At 38.9% G+C, this 18,286-nt stretch overlaps 1 protein-coding gene across 1 annotated transcript in view; it reads right to left on the bottom strand.

The window, feature by feature from the left end:
- The window catches only part of LOC115420788 (PQ-loop repeat-containing protein 1), a 114,198-nt gene that overhangs the window by 37,998 nt on the left and 57,914 nt on the right, over window positions 1–18,286 (bottom strand). Inside the window, exon 4 of the mRNA XM_030136314.1 lies at window positions 7,371–7,587. Coding sequence (XP_029992174.1) covers window positions 7,371–7,587 — 217 coding nt within the window. The remainder of the gene's footprint in view (window positions 1–7,370; window positions 7,588–18,286) is intronic.

The raw sequence follows: 18,286 nt of genomic DNA, 5'->3' as shown, positions 1-18,286 counted from the left end.
TCACAATGCGTATTTCAGCAGCATTGTAAAATTATTACATTTTACTGCGTCATGTCACGGATGCATTGTGGTCCATCAGTGTTGTCTTTTTTGATCTGCCAAGTTATTTTTCTCCTTGTGCGATGGACATTTAGTGCTGATATTTACTGAAGGGAATCAAACAGGTTTCAGTTATTGTGATAAACACACCGACATGCTCATAGAACCTGTTGGCTTCATAACTTACACCTGATTTGTTGCCTGACATGAACATTTCTACTTATTTTATCTCATTGAGTTGGCTGGAGTTTTCTGGTACTACTGTGACTCTCCTGGTTTCTGGTGAGGCTGCTGATTCTGGGTTGGCTTCAGTTGTGTGGCATGCACACACACACACACACACACAAGTGTATATTGTAAAATAGAGTTTGTTTGGTTAGTTTAATTTTCATTGCTTTGTATTGTTACGATAACACTGCGCTCTAACCAAAATTAATTTACATTGTTGTCAACACAGATGCTAGAATGCAGCATTATATATTACAGACTACTGTGGTCTGATTTTTTAAAACCTATTCTTAATAAGAGGGAGCTGAGATTTAGCTGTTTGAAGACTGTTTGCATTGACTGATGGAAAAGTAAATGCGTACTATTACAGAAAATTGAGTATGCACCCATTACATTGTGAATTGTTGACACGAGGCCAGTGAACGCACCACTATGCTTTACACACATATGTCTCAGCTAATGCAACACACAACATGTCCATTTAAGGATTTTTTCTCGAAAGCTCTTACTGCGAATGTAAAAATACCCAGTTGAAGAACCTGACTGGAGCGGTCTCTTCCAGGATGACAATGCCAACTTTTATAGGGCACAATGAAACAATGTGAATCATGAGCTATTATGTATATTTATTTAGAGCTGCAACCGATTAATCGACTCAAAGTGATCCAAAAAAATCATTCAACCACAATTCTCCTGAATCAAAGCTTTGTTTCCTTCATTTCTCTGCTGTTAAACATTGGTTCCACTGTTGTGTTTCACACGGACGCTTATTGTGACGCACAAAGAAGCCTCAATTCAGGAAAACTGCAATAGAATATTTCCCTTCAATCGATTAGATTAATCGAATTGTGAATTTTTGCATTCGCTTCAAGCACCTAATCGATTAATCGGTTGCAGCGCTATATTTATTAATATTATATTTTCATAATAAAAACGTATAGTAAATATTTTAAGTCAAATAAGGCATGATTTTTTAAATTTGGCTGGTGAAAAATATTTTTGGCCGATAAATTTTTGGAGGTCACTAGCCAATGGCAGATGAGGTAAAAAGTTAACTTTACGCCCTGAGTGTTATATTGTACAAATTATTGTGGTCTGATTTTTTGAAACTGTGAAATGGAGTTTGTTTGGTTAGTTTAATTTTCATTGCTTTGTATTGGTACGATAACAATGTGCTCTAACTTTGTCACAAAATGAATTTACATTGGTGTCAACACAGATGGGAGAAGGCAGTGTTATATATTACAGACTATTGTGGTCTGATTTTTTAAAACCCATTCTTAATAAGAGTGAGTTTAAATTCAGCTGTTTGAAGACTGAATTAACTGATGGAAAAGTAAATGCGTACTATTACAGAAAATTGAGTATGCACCCATTACATTGTGAATCGTTGACAGGTGAACTGCAATTGAAGAACCTGATTAGAGTGGTCTCTTCCAGGATGACAATGCCAACTTTTATAGGGCACAGTGAAATGATGTGAATCAAAAGCTATGGACTTATACTACATTCCAGAGTGCTGGGAGATAGGAAGTTTCCAACGTCCATCTCGGTAAAATGCATCGGAACGCCTGTCCAAGCCGGAGGTCGTTGTTGCAAAGTGGGACCAGATAGAAGTACCCCAACCTCACTACGAACTACAACGTCACGTCAACACAACAATGGCGGCTACAGTGTGCAAGTTCACAATGAAAAAAAAAACAAACTTCACAATATATAACGGCTAAAATTTGCTTCAAGGTCTTATTTCTGTTTTTGTGCATAAGAAATCACTATAAGTGAATCCCCAAAGGAACTTTGTGTTGGTAAATGCAAGTTATGCAAATTTACAGGATTTCAGTTCTGTTGCAACATGTTGATGGTCATATGAACTATGTTTTCAGCTCAAAAATGTCCAATTTCATCACAATTAATGCTATATTTTCATGTCACAAATGGCCAAGTTATATTTGAACTGAATTTACCTGAAAAACAAATATTCTATTCTTTTAGATTCCCCAATTTTTCTTACCAGATTATGTACTACATATCACATGTTTTATTTTTACAGGTTGCAATATGGAGTATGGTGCTGATCCATCCTGCTTATGTTACACCAATACATACATTAAGAATGTCACACGTCATTTTTTAAATCAACAGTTTTCTAATAATAAGCATTTTTATAAAGAGATAACAATTCTATATTGTTATTTACTCTTTAGTATGATGATAAACTATACAATAAATAATTCTGATCCTAGTTTTTGCACAGGGATCATTTGTGGAAACGGTGACATGGCTGCCGAGCATCAGTATGATGGGATCTGTAACAACCATGTCACATCCGTCCACTGCCATGTTTTGTGTTTTTGTGTCAGCTGTTATTGTTTTAGATCCACAATACCAACATTTATGAATAAGAGGAGAATTAGCAATAGTAAGTATATAAGTTTATTCCTAATAAAGTACTGGTACTGACCAGATCACCATGGGTAATGTCACGTCCGTCCACCAGCAAAAGTTTTCACATACATGTGCTATTCAAAATCCAATATTTCTGAAAATATAGCTTCCACTGTCAGATAATATCAGTGGTCTGCACGCAAATGTATTAGCATTATTTCAACACAGTTCTATGCATTTCTTACAACTTTTTTTTTTTTTTGACAAAAATGGCCACTCATTTGACCCCCTAAGTACATTTTAGCCGATAATTAGCTCATTCGTCATTTTGCTTCCTCCATCTCCATTGTTCACTGAATATATTTAAAACCAAATTAAAAACATTTTTATTCTCATTAGCCTTTGAAAGGAGATAAAAATGGGGTCACAATTCAGGAACCAGGAATGTGCGGTTTTTATTTTTATTTTATTTTATTGTATTTCTGTTTTTATTTTTTATTTTATTGTATTTCAAATTTCATCTTATTTCTTGCACTTCAAAAATTCTTTGCATAATCAAATATTTTAATGTGCGCTGCTTTTATTTTAATTTTATTGTATTTCTCTCAAATTTCATCTTATTTCTTGCACTTCAAAAATTCTATGCATAATCAAATATTTTAATGTGCGCTGTTTTTATATTTATTTTTATTTTATTGTATTTCTAATCAAATCTTAATGTATTTTAATATTGTATTTTTTCAATCAATGTGAAGCACTTTGGGCTACAATTTCTGTATGAAAGGTGCTATACAAATAAAGTTTATTATTATTATTATTATCTCATTTAAATATATGAGAACACTGTACTGTTGACAGTCAAAACGCCTCTTCAGTAACAAAGCAAATAGAAGCTTAGATCTGCGATCTCCATGTTTGTTGTTTATGTTCAACATGGATCACCTGGAATACTTTGAGGCGGGATATAGTTAACTCCAAGTGAGATATATTCTATTTCCCAGCACTCTGGAATGCAGCATAAGATCCCAACCAGATTGAACGCTTATGGGAGATTTTGGACTGACTCCCCGATTTCCTGTCCACAGACTTGCAGACTACATGCATTTCTGAAAGGATACAATCAGCAGACTCAACAAAGTCATTATATGGAAAACAAAATTACTCCCAATCCCAGGGAAAGCTTCTAATTTCAGCAAACATCGTGGCAAGAACCCAATTTTAGTCACTCATTTCATTCTGGTCCCAAGGTATGCATACTAATATGAGTCTGACTTCTATATGTCCTGAATATCAACTGAACATAAACAGAGCATGTAACTACACTGAGTACATACAAAACACACACAGTCACATGCTACAGTGGTGTGTGGTTTTCATACTGACGACAGACTAGAAACATAATGGCAAAATAATGATCATAATTAGTCCAAGGTTGTGTGCCATTAGGGGTGTAATTGATCTCCCCTTCCTTTACCTGTGAGCCTAATCAGTATGCACACTGACCTTTACGAACACTATAGTGTGCAAATAGGGCATTATTTTAATTACACAATCACTACACCAAAGGTTGTAATGATTGTGTAGTGGTAGGTCATGTGTGCGTGGACCGCACAGGTTTTTTCTGGGTGCACTTGCTATTTTGGGCCACATAAGTGCAGCTGCACAAAAGGGGAATGGGGTAAAGTGGAATATAGATTAGAGGGTGTGGTGATAAATTAATTTACACTGAGTATGTCACACACTGGTCTCAAAGCTCTTCAACAGCTGAGTTAATCACTGACAACACCAGCTGAACTAATGGAAAGATGCCTCTCGACGATGTGGACATAGAACATCTGTATTTCTGTAACCAGAAGCAGATGGTGTGCTGTTTACAGTAATTATGATAATGATGATATATTTAAGTACTACGCCTATACATTTATACGTCCAATCAAATACACTTGTTCTCAGTTTAATTGAAAGCTGGGCAATATGGCCAAAACATTTACTGTACTTTCCAGGCTTTAAGCCACACCTGACTATAAGCCGCAGGTGTCCACGTTGTAACATGAGATATTTACACAGAAAGATTATTTAAATATTTATTTCCATACTTTAACTGCTTTTTTCCAAACAGTTCCTGTAACACAGCAGTAAAACGGCAGGAACAGGCTGGTTAAAAAACCCAGAAAAGTCATTGATCACTATCTTCATCTTCCTTCTGCTCATTGAAACCACTGCAGTCGTCTTCTTCAGTGTCGGAGTTGAACAGCCTCAGAAAGGCTCCGTCACACACCTTCTACGTCTCTCTTCCGTTGTTGCTCAGTGGCACTTCTGTGCTGCAGCTCTATTTCCTTCTTGGACAGACAGATTGATTGCTTTTAACTTAAAAGCTGCATCATATACTTTTCTTCATGTGTTTTCCATGATGAGGGTTTGTGCATGACGCACAAAATGATTAAGCTTAAAACTTCTCCTCTTCATCACCTCTTCCACCTGTCTGTCTCACTTTTGTGCTTCCTGCTAGAGCGCCGCCTGGAGGCCGTTAGCCCATAAAAATCTATACTCAAGCCGCATTATTGTATAAGCTGCAAGGTTCAAAACGAGAGAAAAGTAGTGGCTTATAGTCCAGAAAGTACAGTAATCGTTTTTTCCAGTGTTATGGCCAAGTTTTATTTGTCAAACAACATCTGCATGAACTCAGAACAAAGCATGATTCAAAAGGAGTTTTCTTCACTAAAACAACATGGCATATGCAATTAGTGAAACATATTGACAACGTATTACAAAACGCAAACAAGTTGGATTTGGAATTTTTTTTTTTTTTTGAGCAAGAGAGATGACCACAGCCTTAGTTATTCTCGGCGTACATGTATGTATTGCATCCTTCAGTGATTATTATAACAGTCTATTCATAGTTGATTTGTAGCATGATTTGACACACTTGCTATAAAAGAAATTTATTGCAAGTAAGGGTGCATATCACAACACAGTAATTATTACATGTGTTCCCAGTTCCAGTGGCTGCAGTATTAGTTTAGCAGGAACATATTTTCATACTTTACTCTGTGGAAACCTACTCTAAGAGTCAAATGCAATTAAAGACTGTTTTATGTTCTTGCCATAAATAAGCTATTTCCAGTGGTCATTAAAATATCCCACATATGTGAAAAACAGATTTCAAGTTCAAGAAAACTGAAGTGCCTTTAATATTGATGTTCTTACATCAAAGGATTCCTAGCGTGTTGAACCGTGGAGGACCATGGGTTCTAGATCCTCTGATACAGTTCATTCCTTTACTTTCTTGGTGAATTCCACTGGCATGTCTGTTTCTGCACATGAAATTTGACATCATGGCAACTTGGCCCTATTGTTTATCTGTTGCTAGGCAACCCACTTCAATGATGATGCTGATTCTGGGCATAGCAACGTGATCAACCATTGGGAGGCCATTGTATTCCAAAATTACAAATATCTCCCAAAATACTGATCTTATCAACTTGCCGTTTTCACTAGTCTCTTCCTTGACCAAAAATACATAAGTATTCCAAACTGCAGCAATCAGCTCTTTCTGGATTTTGTGTGATGCCCAAGACACACACACAAACACTTCCCTTTTATAATATAGGATAATGCTATGGAGAAAAATGTCCAGACTGCAACATGTGTTATTTAAAAAATCCTAAAATCCCTTTACCTCTTTCTCCACTCTTCCTATTTCAAGTGATATTAGATATGTTTGGCTGGCTGAAACCTCTTAAATTACCTTCAAATGTGAATTAAAAAAGATCTCAATAGCTGGATGTGCAGATGAAAATAATTCAGTTCTTAAGCAAAACCAGCACCTCAGAATTCACCATTACTGTAATGCATTTATATTTGAATAACAGATCAACGTTATAAGTTTTGGATTTTTCATTATAGTTTAGTTTTATTTAGTTTTGACTTTTTTTCTCTAATTCAGTTAGTTTTAATTCGTTTTTAGAGCAGGTTTGCTAGTTTTTATTAGTTTTCATTTTTTTCTAAATGCTTAGTTTTAGTTTAGTTTTAGTATTAATTTTAGTTTTATCGTATCTTTTATCTTCTTCTCCGTTGTATTCAAATAAATCCCAGACAGGACTCTGCTGCTTTCTCCCAACTTTTGTCTCCATGTTTCCAGGTAGAGTGGGGACGAGAAGACGACTATAAACGACAAGTGACAACAAGTGACGGACCGTGAAGTGGCGTATGGTGCAGCTAGCTAAAATTGCTCGAGCGAAATAAACCGATTTCGTATCGATCCGACGTTGAAAAAGACGAAAACGAAGGGAATTTTTTCCATAATTTTTATATGTTTTTGTTAGTTTTGTAAGCTCACAATGCAGTTTCAGTTAGTTACTGTTGTTTTCTTTTATTATAGTTTTTATTTATTTCAGTTAATGAAAATGTTTTTTCAATTCAAGTTTTCGTCATTTCGTTAGTTTTCGTTAACGATAATAACCTCGTGACAGATTACTACTGTATTTATGACTAAACTCTGACTTGGTAATTATTTTTCACACGGTTTATAGGGTGCGAGTATGAAACACAATAATAAAGGACAGCATATTTTGTTCAGGAGAAAGTAAATGACTAAATACAATCCCTGTGTGTTCAGGTTAATGGGAGTACATTCCAAACAGGTTAGAGAGCATGGCCGGAATCATTAACTGAGTTACGGTTATGAAAGCTCTGTTTGACCTCAGAACACACTGTACCTCATGCCTTTCGTGGAGCGGTTGTTGAAGTTTTGCAGTAGCTGCGGGAGGCCCAGCATGGCCTCAAACATCACGGCCAGGGAGCCCAGCGCCTCAACAAACACAGCAGAGTCCAGCAACAGCAGGGTGACCACTGCACACAACACGGTGAAGCCGAAGCAGAAGAGCAGGTAGTCCTCAAACATGCTCCACTTCCAGAAGTAACGAAAGTCCAAGTCTGCAGCAGAGGGGAAACAAAAACAAAGCCCATACTGTGAAACAATTTAACGGTTGCTTGTCATGAGTGTTCCTTCGAGTCATGCAAATTAATGAAGCTGTGGTGGGAGAGAAGTAACAGGAAGGGAAGTAGAGGTTTGGGAGAACAGTGGGTGGTTTTAAAACAAAGGAAAAGAGCCTAAAGACCAAAGATGATCAACATAAGATGTAGAGCAAGGATAAGAGGGTATATGTGTGTGTGTATGTGTGTACGTGTACTGCTGAAGGTTGAGAGGGTTGTTAGAGTGTGTGCAAGTGGAAACAGGAGCACTGACAGAGAGGGATTGAAAGCTGTAAAGGTGGAATAGCAAAGACAAGAAAAAGAGGGCAGGACTGCGAGGGTTTCATTAGAGGATGCATAGAAAATTCTGCAGAGACAGCACTTCTAAATCAATACTGCGCACATGCATAAGTGAATGGAACAAAGATGAATGAGATGCTCGAAAGCTTTTACATTTCTATTACTTTGGAATAAACACACTGTTGGTAGGGCTAGGCTATACATTTAGAAAGTTTATTACCTTTGGTCTAAAGCTATCTTTTCCCTGACATAACCCAATTTATCATGGGTAGCTTTTACAGTTCAGCGATGACTACAAAAACCACCCCCGTCTGATGTAGCTGTGCGCTCTCTGAGACGTATTATACACTCAACTCAAATGGAGCACCTGGGTGACACCACCTATTGGGTAAAAAAGTTCAGAACAAGATACTGAAGTTTAGTTTTCTTCTTATCTGCTGTTATTTCAGTTTATATGAAAGAAAAGCATTTGTTGCTGTCTTACTCTACGCCAGTGGTTCCTTTTTGAGCAAATGCCCCCTTACGTCATCATGAGCCTCCTGCCACCCCCCCAACCCCCGAAAAAAATTTTGTCAACTGGGGGGGGGGGGGGGGGGGGGGTATAGCTAGGGATGGGAATCAAGAACCGGTTCTTTTTACGAACCAGATCCCAGTAGCTCGATTCCTTGGAATCGTTTGCCTGCCTGCTTAACGATTCTGCTTATCGATTCTGTCTTCGATGTGCATGCGCGATGACGTCAAGTGGTACGCTTCATTGTTTTGGTCAGAATGTAGTCAACACGGTGTTGAGGCAGAAAGGGTCTAAAAAGACGACACCAGGTCCACTTACTTGTAACACTTGCTAAGCTTCCATTTCTTCAAAAGGATGGAATCCCTCCAATCTGTTCAAACATTTGTCCACAGCATGTGAATCATTTACAGGAATGTCACGTATTTGGTACGCTACTTAGCGGCGTTTGTGAATGTAGCGGCAGAGTGAACGCTGGGCCCAGTTCCGGTTCCGGTGCGGGCAACAAACATACCCAAATACAAGTTTCCGAAGGTAGGGGAAAGGAAATGACGTGCACAACAACGGGAGACAAGCCGAGCCGAGTCGAACTGGTTCCACGTAGTAGAAATGCAGCAATAAAGGAATTAGTAAAACATCTTTAGTTTCACTTTTACTGCATGCCACTGCCCCCGCCCCTCACCCCCCTGAACTGGGCCTAGCATCATCTGTTATTATTGTTTGTGCATACTGTATATGTTATATTTTCTGGGCAGAGATGGAAATACAAAAGACAGTTAATGCAAACACACCCGTTTGTACTCTTTTATTCCCTCACCCAATGGGAATCGATAAGAGAATCGATAAGGAATCGGATCGATAAGCAAAATCGATAATGGAATCAGAATCATTAAATTCGTAACGATTCCCATCCCTTGGTATAGCGCTCTGTAGGTAATGCTCCCTTCACCTCATCATTATCCTCCTTGTCAGACTCCGACATCTATCCCCCCTCCGAAACAAGTTGTTGAGCGGGGGATGGGGTGTGGGAGTGGGTTGAGAAACGGTGCAATAAGTAAGTAAGCAACGCAACGGACCTCAATGTGGAAGACTGGGGTGGGCAGTGGGAAAGTGGCAGCACAAGCAGCACTGTGCTAACTACAAAAGCACTCGGACAGCGCAGACCTCCGCCAAGGCAGTGCCCCCACGATCACCACCAAAATTTAATCATTTGTTCCTTGTGCCAGTATCAACATTTCCTGAAATTTTCATCCAAATTCATCCATAACTTTTTGAGTTATCTTGCACACGGACAGACAGACAGACAAACCAACGCCGGCAAAAACATAACCTCCTTGGCGGAGATAATAAAAGTGTAGGCTTTGCAGCAGAAAATGTAAGCAGATTGAAAGACTTCGTCATCAGGGTCTAGGTTTCTTAAGACCGCGTACTGTTCAAGACGGACTGAAGTTGGAGTTTAGTTTGAAGTCCCACGGAAAGCTCATGAGGCAGAACATTAGACTGACTACGTCCACAGTCCCACTAACATGAGCAATCGCTTCAACGGACCTTAATGTGAAATGATCGAGTGTTTCTCATTGCTTATGTATGACCACAGAGCTGTGGGAAACCTGCTGACATCAGCTTAAGGGGAGTAATGGCTAAATAACAGCACATTAGTTAGTGTGGAGACTCAAGTGGGACCTGACCTCTCTATCCACTCCTGTCACCTTTCATGAAAAAGACTTGCTCCAGAAAAAGGGAACCGTGGTTGGATTTCTTTGTTGGACGATATAATTTACTATCCAAATAAGTGTTGACAAAGAAAACCAATCAAACATCAAATAGAGAAAATTATAATGTGTACCTAGTAATACCATGATAATACCATTATAAGGGCAATGACGATGTCTTAAAATGGATTAAGATCATCTATGCAGTGCACATAGTGGTAGGACACTGGTATATCAAGAAAAGTTGGCTAGTCTGTTTCAACCGTGCAACATACCGAAAACTTGAACCTTGGTTTGTATTTTCAGGTATGAAAGCACCCTCAGGTTGTTAAATCATTCATGGATGGTTTCAAAATATAGCTTTCTAGAGCATATGTTTTTCTCAGTTTTTATGGGTTATACTTCACCTGTCATCAATATTCAGAGAGTTATCATCAGCTGCTCCACTGGTGAAATACTGTCTACCAACTTTTATATTTTCTCAGTTAAGCAGAGGTCACACCAGTTCCTCTGAGCACTTCAAACTACTTCATGAACAGACCAGAAAATCATTCAACTCATTTTACACTTTGTTTTTTTTTGTTTGTTTGTTTGTTTTTTTAACGCCATCAATTATATCTGGCTCCAACAACACCTAAAAAGTGTCAGTTAAGCAGGGAATAAATAAAGTCCCTGTGATGTACTGATCTTGGTCTGATCCTGATGCGTTGGTGTAAATGGGTGGATTTTCAGGTGTTTGCAAATACACCATTAACCAAAAAATTAGAACATTTTTACCTTTTCTTATGAAATGATTGTGATGTGATGCATGTAATCAGTAGGGATTACTGAGGTGTATAAATAGGAATAAAAAGAAGAAAGTGTCCAAATTATTCCAACTTTATGGGCAACAGTGTGGTTGCTAGTTTTCAGCTCATGCCATTATGAATCTTTAGTCCGACATGGGTCTGAAGGAGAGCCAAATGCCTACCGTTGTATATTGGCTAAAACTTGCTTCAAGGTCTTATTTATGTCTTTGTGCATAAGAAATCAATATAAGTGAATCCCCAAAGGAACTTTGTGTTGGTAAATGCAAGTTATGCAAATTTACAGGATTTCAGTTCTGTTGCAACATGTTGATGGTCATATGAACTATGTTTTCAGCTCAAAAATGTCCAATTTCATCACAATTAATGCTATATTTTCATGTCACAAATGGCCAAGTTATATTTGAACTGAATTTACCTGAAGAACAAAGATTATATTCTTTTAGATTCCCCAATTTTTCTTATAAGATTATATACTACATATCACGTTTTATTTTTACAGGTTGCAATATGGAGTATGGTGCTGATCCATCCTGCTTATGTTACGCTAGTACATACATTAAGAATGTCACACGTCACTTTTTAAATCAACAGTTTTCTAATAAGCATTTTTATGAAGAAATAACAATTCTATATTGTTATTTACTCTTTAGTGTGATGATAAAACTATACAATAAATAATTCTGATCCTAGTTTTTGCACAGGGATCATTTGTAGAAACGGTGACATGGCTGCCGAGCATCAGTATGATGGGATCCGTAACAACCATGTCACATCCGTCCACTGCCACATTTTGTGTTTTTGTGTCAGCTGTTATTGTTTTAGATCCACAATACTAACATTTATGAATAAGAGGAGAATTAGCAATAGTAAGTATAGAAGTTTATTCCTAATAAAGTACTGGTACTGACCAGATCATCATGGGTAATGTCACGTCCGTTCACCAGCAAAAGTTTTCACATACATGCGCTATTCAAAATCCAATATTTCTGAAAATATAGCTTCCACTGTCAAATAATATCAGTAGTCTGTGCACAAATGGATTAGCATTATTTCAACTCAGTTCTATGCATTACTTACAACTGTTTTTTTTGACAAAAATGGCCACTCATTTGACCCCCTAAGTAAATTTTAGCCGATATGTAGTCCTCTCACTGTCTCCTAACATACAGATGTACATCCCATACCCCAGTAGCATCAGGCTGGAACATTTCCCACTACACTCCAGTGAACTGCTGTTGCATCCTGGGAAAGACAGAGTGAGACATCTTGCAACGAGTGCAGTGGCATGTTTGTGGCAAACAGTGAACGTGATTAATGGCTTTATTACTGAAGGCCACAAAAGACACATTGCCAGCTGACAACAAACATGCAAGGTGGGAGCAGCGAACGATGCAACGGAGCACGAACACCAACACACACACAAACGGCAAGACAACAATCATCTCTCAAGGCAGGACTTAACTGTATGCCTGTCCCCACTTAAACACGACATTGTTAGAAACCACACAGCCTGGCACACTTCAGCTCTTATAAACATGTGCCTTGTGCCCTTTTATTTTAACATAACACCAACCCATAGTCACAGTAGCCACTTGGGGCTGGGAGTGAGAGATTGGAGAAGCTTAGAGACCACCCTTTATCAGCAACATAAAAGCTCTTACATTTCCTTTTGAATGAGGCCAAGATGGTCAAGTATAAACATGCTGACTGCAGCAACAATGAGGGAAGTGGTATTTTAAGACTAGTGACAACTTTTCGGTTCCCCCCTCTCATATTTTCATCGCTTGGTTTTTAATTCAGCTTACCTGTCCTTTCCCACTTATCTGCAGCAAACACACGTGCACAAACACACGGCGAAACACCAGTAACACTCTTGTCTTGCCCTCTTACCAATCTATTTTCACACACCCATCTCTCAACACTCTCATCCCATCTCTCTCTCTCTCTCTATCCCATTTCATCTCTCACTTACACAGCCTTGTATGTTTACTTGCATAATCAAATTGCCCGGAAGAGTATGATGAAGAGACAAAGCCATGCATCATTCATGGAGTTGTCTTTCTTGTTTGTCCTGATCTCCTGCCATGCATCATCCCCCTGCTTCCTCCCCACTGCATTCTTTCCTCTTAAGAGTTTAATCCTTTTCTCACCCACTTTGCTGACTAAAAATAAGTTCTGTTGCACTCACACAAACACCTCTCTGTAGTTGCTGTCCTGTCACCCCAGCCAGGTGGCCTGGCCTTTCCAAACAGCATCTTGTCTGGTGTGCATTGGGGCCAAAGCTGCACTTCAAAGACCCCAGAGACTCCAGAGGGCCAGGAGGAGCTCAGGCACTCTTTCTTCTCGCAGACTCTTTGTTTACACAAAACCCATTCAAGATCAAACAATTCAATTACTAAAGCAGCCCAGGAAGTTGCCCCAGGTTGACAAAGTAGTATGAAGTAACTCTGGGAAGTTGCTCAGTCCGAGTAAGTCAATCAATTTCCATATTCATGTGTGTGAACTTTGGAAGGTGTATCACAGGTGTAAAATTGTCGAGACTTTGTTTCATTGCTGTTAAACCCAAACAAGCAGAGAGGACGGATGTTTGGAGATGGAAAAAAGGGGCAGAGGGAATAGAAAGTGACTGAGTCAGAGTGAAAACAAGTCTCGCACTGAGTCAGTGAAGTAGATATATAGAGTATAAACTCAAGATGTCTCCCATCAGGCTGAGCAGAGAGCACAATACAAAGCCGAGAGCCGAAACGGAGACACAGACAGGGATAGACTCTGACAGCTAGAGAGCATAGAGATAGGCTGACTTAGCACTGTCAGTCTTAAAGCAGAATGACTCGGCCTCAGCTCAGTGGAGTGTGCACAGCGTGTTTTAAAATGTGTGAAAATTGCTGTGTGACATCGTTTCCACCTTTTCTACTCAGGTGTTCAGCGAAAAGGTCTGCGGACTCCATCCATGTCCTAATTTGGTCCAGTAACTGTGGTCAGGGGCCATCTTGCAGGTATCTAATAGCTTCGCCTGCAGACTGCATGTGCCAGTTGTCCTTTTAGAGTTCATGAACACAGCTTTGGTGAGTATTGACAAGACAGACACACCAGAAAAATCCTCTAATACCTTTCTGTCAAGTTTTAATAAGGACACCGAAGCACTCTGCAATCATTTGGACGGACAGAAAGTCACTGAACCATTCTGAACGCACTCTCTTTCTCGCTAACGGACGGCTCATTTCTGCTCGGTGGTCTGTTGTACCCTTCCTCTACACAAGATAAAACGTGTCCATTCATTACACTACTTTAGGAATATAAAACACACTGACTCACTTGAACTGGATTGACTGTTCTGTACTAGTTCATATTTAATTTGGCATTGGATGAACCTCCTCACACAACTGCAGACCCTAGCAAAGTATTGAGTTAATTTATTAAGATGATATAACTGATACTGACTGAGAATCTATCCAGTTACCCTTGAAATTTCTTGAAAGTTTTGTGGCTGCTGACTAAAATTAGTCTAAGTACAACACAGAAAAATTTATGCATTTACTTGAAAACAAACATAATCACTCCGATTAAAAAGCAAACAAAATAGATTCTCAAATATCGTTCACCCTGTTATCCAGAATTGCCCCTGAAGTTTTGGTCTTCACATCATCCACTCCATTTCACACCCCCTCCCCGGAGCTAATACTGTTTATATGTTTCCCAGAGGAGAGAAATTTTTAGAAGGGATGTTGCAAAATGTCAGTTTGAACCAACGCCGGCATAGCGGAGATCGGACAGCTCGAGTCCAGCCATGCGTTACAGAAGTTATTTGTGGTAACAAGGACTGCTGTTTCCACTTAGATTCAGACCCGGCTGGCGATAAACTTTTTGAGTCATGTTCGTGTCTGAGCAAAGTCAAAAGTCTATCAGCCACACAAAGGGGGGGGGGGGGGGGAGTGCTTCAAAAAAATTGGCCACTTAATGCGGAATTTTGCAGCGCAGGTTAAACTCAACCTATTAATTAAACAATCCATCCATTTTCTGAATCACTTAGTCCTCATGAAAGTTGCAGGGGATGCCAAGTCTATCCTGGCTTCATACTGATGAAGGTGGGATACACCCTGGATGCTCACGTAAAAGCCACTTTTACACAGAGATTCTGGAGAAAAGGCAAGATGGTGATCCCACCTTTTTTCAACCATTGACCGATTTCCACAGCCAAGCCAAAGGAGTAACAGAGGTGAGACAGGCTGGACTTTTATGCAGTGGACCTGCATTCCGGAATAAAAGGGGCGGTGACGCAGCGCAACATATAGTGTGACGTATAACTTGTGCGTTGGAAATACCCCAACCATAGTGGTGTTGCTAACCTCTCCAGAATCGCCCAGTCTTTTACCATTCCAGAAATATTAGCATGGATAGAGTCCTCCACCCGAAATGACAACAGCTTGCAGATCTCGGTGTCTCCCCAGTTCGACATCTTTCTGGTTGCGTTGATATATTTACCTCCGCCAAGGAGGTTATGTTTTTGTCGGCATTGGTTTGTCTGTCTGTTTGTCTGTCTGTCCGTGTGCAAGATAACTCAAAAAGTTATGGATGGATTTGGATTAAAACTATAGGAAATGTTGATACTGGCACAAGGAACAAATGATTAAATTTTGGTGGTGATCAGGGGTGGGACTGATCTGCCTTGGCGGAGGTCTGCGATCTTCGAGTACTTTTCTAGAAAAGAGAGCGCAGACCTCCGCCAAGGCAGATCAGTGGCCCCCCCACCCCTGATCACCACCAAAATTTAATCATTTGTTCCTTGTGTCAGTATCAACATTTCCTGAAATTTTCATCCAAATCCGTCCTTAACTTTCTGAGTTATCTTGCACACGGACGGACAGACAGACAGACATTGAGAGGGGGGCCACTGATCTGCCTTAGCAGAGGTCTGCGCTCTCCGAGTGCTTCTAGTTGTTTATTGTTTACGGCCCGCACTCATTTTTAAATCCCCCCTGCACGTCATCATAAGTCATCAGAACGTCACACCTTGGTTGCGGAACAAGAGGTGTTCTTTTTACATAGCATTCCAGAATCATAATTCCACCTTTACCACAGCTTTATGACTACTTCCAGAGGCGTGACCATAATAAAGGTGGGACCAAATGATTGCACCATTTCGTTTACACAAACGTCATTCCGGAATAAAGGCGAAATATCACCGTAACAGAAGTGCTGTGTAAAAGGGGCTATAGAGATGAACAACCATCGATTCTCATATTCACACCTATGAGTGATTCTGATTAATTAAACTAATTAACCTATCAAGTGCATGTCTTTGGATGATGCGAGGAAGCTGGAGTACCTGGACAAAACCCACGCAGACATGGTTAGAATGCAAACTCCACATAGAACGCAGAAACGTACAGAAAGGCTGGAATAGAACCCAGGACCTTCTTGCTGTGAGGCGACTGGACCGCCATGCTGGCCATTAATTTAACAAGTCAACCAGGTTCATGGTCATGACAGGAACATGAAACCGGAGCTGTTAGATTTAAGGTTTCTCATTTTCAGCTAATTAGTTATTTGCCCGACATGTTTCCAACCCAAAAAAAATTGAATTTTTCGGAACAGTCAAAACAATTAAAAAGTTGTGACACTGAAGTCGGGTCATTTTCACTGGGAAAACTGGATTAAGATTGATTAAGACTGATTTGTACACCCAACTTGACCCTTCTTGTGTATTTATAGGTTAAATTAATATTTCTCATACTATCTTAATGCACACAAATTCACTTGCAGCCACCGAAAGTTAGCTGTCAGCTTCAGTTATGTCAACTTTTTAATTTCCTACGCATATTTGACTCAAGGGAGCAGCACGTATCCTAATACGTATGTATTTGAATTTTGATTGGCCTCTGTTGCATTATCTTTACAGCCTCCATTTTTAATGCGCTTTTGGATTTGTTGCTTCACTGCCCAATTGGTTAGTAAGCACATTTAAGTTTTTCTTTAATTATTTTATGCGCAATAAATTAATAAAGGAAATTAACAGAGGACCACATATCTCTACAGTCTGTGACAACCCTGCAGTGACCATTAGAGCTTTGTTTGGTCACATCCGCCAAAACAAAAAACAGCTTCATCCGCTTCATATCTAGTCAGAGAGACAACTTGCACTTTCATTTGCATATTATTTTGAGTGCCACTAAAGTCATTCATGCAAAGACAGTCAGGCACTACTTTCACAGGTCAATAGATACAGTGGCTTGCTTCCATGCCGAGTCGTGATGGACTGCTTTCCTTTTATTAGAAGTAACCTTGAAGTCATTATAATTCCCCATAAGCTGCAAGGTTAAAAGGTACACTCAACTAGAATATTAGCACATTTAGCTTAGCATAATAATAGCTTCTCATGAGATAGGCATCACTCCAACTTTTATTATACTCAGTAATGCTATAAATTACCGTAAATTAATAATATAAAATCAAAGTGCTACTTGTTGCTGATTAGCTTTGTCCTTTACAATGTAAAAGGAACCCCTCTACCACAAAACTGATACATTTAAGCAAGTCTGGTGAAAAATTTATTGAATGTTTTCCCATTTATGCTCAGGAAATAAAGACAGACCGACAGATATGCTGACCATTGTGTCCCCGTACATCACAGGTGTCAAACTGTCCTGCCAAAGGGTCCAATCTGGCCTGTTGGATGAATTTGTGAAATGCAAAAATTACACTGAAGATATTAACAATCAGTGGTGTCAAAATCATTTCTACATACAGACCAATTCAATCTCAAATGGTTCAGACTAGTAAAATACTATCATAATAACCTATAAATAATGAAAACCGCAAATTTTTCTCTTAGTTTTAGTGAAAAAAAGTACAATTACATGAAAATATTTACATTTACAAACTATCCTTTTACAAAAACGTGAATAACCTGAACAAACATGAACATGAAATGTCAGTGTAATTTTTCCAATATTATACCTGTTTTTAAATGTTTTGTGCATTTGTAATTGTAATGTAAGTTGTAATGCACATGTGTAGATGATAAACTGAGGCATAATATTGTTAAAATTGCGCTTATTTCTCTTAAGACATTTCAGGTTCATGTTATTCAGATTTTTAAGAAAGCATTTTCAGAATATAATTTTACTGTTTTTCACTGTTATTTTACTGATGCAGCCCACTTTGACACCCCTGCCCTACATTATGGTAAGGTAATAATAATAGTAATCTGTTTATTAATTATTAATTAATCTTTATTCTTTATTCTTTATTAATCTTTAAAGGCATAGAGCCATTTTTGTGGTGACCTCCAAATGAAGCTTTTCTCCACATTTAACCTTTCTTTTGCGATT

This window comes from Sphaeramia orbicularis, chromosome 6 (genome assembly GCF_902148855.1).
Source record: "Sphaeramia orbicularis chromosome 6, fSphaOr1.1, whole genome shotgun sequence".
Lineage (NCBI taxonomy): Eukaryota > Metazoa > Chordata > Actinopteri > Kurtiformes > Apogonidae > Sphaeramia > Sphaeramia orbicularis.
The sequence above is the reverse complement of the archived record's forward strand: the minus strand, read 5'-3'. Positions and strand labels throughout refer to the sequence as shown.